Source organism: Condylura cristata, unplaced genomic scaffold (genome assembly GCF_000260355.1).
Source record: "Condylura cristata isolate star-nosed mole 26May11 unplaced genomic scaffold, ConCri1.0 scaffold00027, whole genome shotgun sequence".
NCBI lineage: Eukaryota > Metazoa > Chordata > Mammalia > Eulipotyphla > Talpidae > Condylura > Condylura cristata.
In genome coordinates, this window is record NW_004567128.1 from 24,092,367 (window position 1) to 24,096,635 (window position 4,269).

General features: G+C 41.5%; 1 protein-coding gene across 1 annotated transcript; it reads right to left on the bottom strand.

Moving 5' to 3' along the window:
* Positions 1-2,118: 2,118 nt before the first annotated feature.
* Positions 2,119-2,703, bottom strand: LOC101623580 (type-1 protein phosphatase inhibitor 4-like). Its single transcript, XM_004690120.1, has one exon. It carries the CDS (start codon positions 2,701-2,703, stop codon positions 2,119-2,121), a length of 585 nt encoding a protein of 194 aa, XP_004690177.1.
* Positions 2,704-4,269: the final 1,566 nt, after the last annotated feature.

The window sequence follows — 4,269 nt, forward strand, 5'->3', positions numbered from 1 at the left end:
GGTCACCTCCGGGGCAGGCGGGAATTGAACTCATGAGGAAGCGGCTTTAGATTCTCAGTGCTGTGCTTTAACCTGCTGCGCCACCAGGGAGGGCCGCCAGTCATAACTTTTAAAGCTCTTCAACTGAATCACTTTTTCTTGCTTTTTCTCTCCTCCACTCCCAACTCTTTCTCTCCTTTCATTTTTACAATGCCCCTCACCCGATACCTTGCCCACTCTCTCCCAATCAATGCTTCAAACCATGTTCGTCATTTACTTTAAAATGTAAATGATTGTTGCACATGAAGATCAAAAAAATTATTTTACTAAAACTATTAAGATCCTTTGAGTTCAATCTGGAAAATTGCAGGTTGCAATTTAAAACAACTAATTTGGAGGCTCTTCACAATCATTCTCTTCATATTATTGTTTTATTTTATGCTATTTAATATACTGGTGTAGAGAAAAAATGTGAATATATTCAAAGTCTAGGAGAACACATTTAATCTTCAAGTGGAAGTTACTCCTACTAACAATCCATTTATACTGTTATATACCCTTGCTTTTAAATAGCCAGCCTTGATGAATTTCAAAATGAAAAATGAGTGAGCAAACAGTGACATCAAAAGAGTTAAGCAGAGGAGGTGACATTGATAGTGGAAACTGGAACTGAATATTCAGATTCCTTCCTCCAAAGGAAAAATCTCATTCAATAAAGGTCTTTTTTTTTTTTCTGTAAAGTTCAATAGTATATGACTAAATTGGGAAATCATGGTTGGAAAAGCTTGCTTTCTGGATTATAATTGACTAGAATATCAAAAGATTCATGTGTAAAGGGGAAAAAATCCCCGATAAATTGAACCACATCAAAAACTTTTGTTTTTTTCTTTTTCAAAATAGTTCTTTAAAAATGTGATTGACCATGTTAGTGTTTTGCAATTGTAGGATTCTCTCCTTCCTCAGGTGTGGTCACCATCATCCTCCCACCACCAAAGCACCCATTGTGCTCCCCCATAGTGCGTGGCACCCCCAAACCGGTATCTGCATGTTCATAGCAGATTTGTGACACAGAACCCTGGAAACAATCCAGGTGCCCCATCCCCCAGATTCCACCCTCCAAGCCCTCCTCCCCCTCCTCCCTCCCCACCACTTTCCCTCAGTTGTTTTCTAAAAGCAAATTGGGTGAAACAAATTCATAATAGGAAGTTGTTAAGCAAGAGGTAAACAAATATACACAAAAATGCAGAAACTAAACAGCTGAATTCTGTTTCTTGACTCCAACACTTATGCTATTCCATCTGTCTTCTCCACGAATTAGATGACCAACTAGGTCATCCTGGCTAAAACAGAAATGACACGACTGCCAAACTGGACAGCTCTTAACATCTTGGTAGTTTCTAGTACCTACGGTGGGTAGTTTATATGGGCTCTGAGGACAGAGGAAGCAAAGGGTAGCATTAAGGCCCATATGAGACAAGGCTACTGATAGCAACTTTGACTTTTTAAAATATTGCTATCAAGTCTGCTGCCTAGTGTACAAAACAGGATACAGAACAGACAGTAGTGCGATTTTACCTGCTAATTCATCAAAATGACTATTTTTGATGAGAAAATATTTGGTAAACAGAGAAAACTTAAAAGTATTACACTTAAGAAAAGCAACAATAATCCTTAAGAGTCCCTCCCAATTAACCAGGCAAGTCTCCCTCAACGTTTATCACTGTGTCCAACTACTAGACAAATTCCCTTTTGATTATCTAACAAAAACTTTTCTATAAAAGCTAGTACATCTAAGAAGTATATATGTGAGTCTCCTTTTAAACCTTTAACATATCAAAAGCTATATAACATATACATAAAGTAATAGCTTTTAAAAAGTAGTTTAGACTAATGTCAATATCCACTGGTGGTGAGTTCAGGGACACAAGAATCGTAATTACGCAGTTTTCATTTCATCTATTTTCTAATTTTACCATTGTATCCTGCAGTACATAAACTGCTAAGTGTGTTAGTATGTGAGGTGTCATACTACAGGGCATTGCAACAACCACTTATTGGAACAAGGTTAGTATCTGACAAATAACGAGAGCTTCAGACAAATATTTTTCTGTGCAATCTATGATTGAATTTTGCAGTTTGTTACTTGTAAGATGCGTCTGATTCTTCGGTGGTGTCTTCAGATTCGACTTGGAGGTTTTCTTCGTTCTCATCCTTTGCCTCCTCATTTTGAAAATCTGTCGAAATTAGTTGTCTAGCTAGCTTGATGTTCAGCCCTTCGTTGTAGTGAAGTTTCCTCTTCATTTCAAACTCCCGCTGCTTTTCTTGTCGTAAGATGATCTGACTGGTGGTGTGTGGTGATCGGCTTTCAAGTCCCCCTGTCTGACAGACAGGCTGCGAGGTGTCAGTGGCGGTCAATTTCTTGGCTAACAGGTCTCGGTTCATTTCTTTTATTTCTAAGTCACTCACGCCATCTTCGCTATCATCTTGAACACCTGAGTAGGGGACGCCGGGCTCGTTGACCTTCATTAAATCGTGGTCTCCGTATGCTGGACGGTAGGTGGCCAGGATGCTTGACTCGTCCCACTTCTGGGACTTCTTTCTTTGCATCTCTGGGATCGTCCCGCTGCTCTGCTGGGCGGAACCTGCGACGGAAGAAGCCACGGAGCCGCCTTTGTTCTTGAGGATCCCCTTGATGGGTCGGTGTGAGGTGGAGGAAGTAGCCATGGTAGAGGAGCTTGGTGTCTCGAGATCGGGCAGCCGCCAGCGGCGCTCCACCGTGAAGCTGCAGGGTGGTGATAACTTTGGGCCGGGTGTCCACAGCCCAGGTAACCTCAGCAGGACGGTGCGTCACAAAGAACGTGACTCACGACGCAACAGAGGTTGTCACTGACGTCACCCGCTGCCTGGCTACCACCCCAACAGCTTAAGATTTTTTAATTTTTTTTTTTAACCAAGATAGGAAATATCTATGAATTTTGTGAATTACTGTGAATTACTGTATACCCTGTCAGTAGAGAGAGATTATGTAAAATGTATGTCCAACTGTCACAATCTAAAAGCCAGCATTTTGATTGGAAAGAAGGTGATGAATTCCTTCTGTTTCCTGTACACACACACACACAGCCTCCTCCTCCTCTCCTGCTCCCTATCTTGCTAATGGTCCCATTTCCCAGTCACTTACAAACCAGTAGGGTGTCTGGCATCATCCTCCATGCCTTCATATTGCTCATTCCGTTCAGCCCTTAGTACTGGTCTAAATATTTCAAGAAACTGTCCATTGCCATCTCATCTGCCACGACTCTATTTACCACAATCTCTTGACAAGACTACAACCTCAGCCTTAGACCTGGGCCCATCATATGCTCCCCTGCTGCAAGGGTGATCTTTTTTTTCTTCAATAATATAATAGTTTATTTTTACATCATTTTGTGCCTTTTTCTGTTTCAGTTGTAATCCCTGTGGGCTTCCCATCACCAAATCACCCATGTGCCATCACCATAGTCCAGTGCACTTCCCTCCCCCCACCCCATTTTTGATCCCATTCCCCACTCCACCCTGATAAAATGTCTCTGACATATAGTTGTTCATTATTATTATTAATCATCATTATTATTATTAATTATTATTATCCCCTGGTCCTTTATACTCCTGGAATGAGTGAAACCATTCTGTATTTTTCCTTTTCTTTCTGGCTTATTTCACTAAGCATGATGAGGGTGGCCTTTTTAAACATCCATCAGAACCTTCAAACTCGTCAATGGCTGCCTGTTTTCTTTAACATAGGAACCACTGTCCTAAAGAGGCCAGAAAGCAGCTTAGGCATCCACCTGTAGCCTCTTTCCCTCACATTCTCCTCAGCCCACCTCCAGCTTTCTCTTTTGGTCTTTTAATTACAGCCCAGAGCTGTTTTGAAGGTTCAACAAGGCACAGGGAGGGGTACCTCAGCACCCTCAAATCTGCCTGTTTTAAATGGGTTCTGCCATCTGCCACATCAAGATGAAACATATTCTAGTGTGTAAGACCTTTAATGGGAATGAATTTTAATAAATAAGTGTGCAATAAAGAGAAGTGAAAGGATAATATTGTTTCCACATGAAACACCCGTAATAACCCATCCCACTCATGAGAAAATGCCCAGACAAATATGGTTGTTCCAAAGCAGGTCTTCAGAGGCCCAAAACTCACCAGAAGCCTAAGGTATCTTCTGGTGGGGCCCCCAGTAAAGGGGCAGAAAGGGCCAGGCAAGTGAAAGGAACAGGGCAAAATCAAAATCCAGATAAAATCTGCCAT

Bases quoted from the DNA above. Each gene is read 5' to 3' on its own strand.
- LOC101623580 (XM_004690120.1), bottom strand. From the start codon at position 2,703: ATGGCTACTTCCTCCACCTCACACCGACCCATCAAGGGGATCCTCAAG.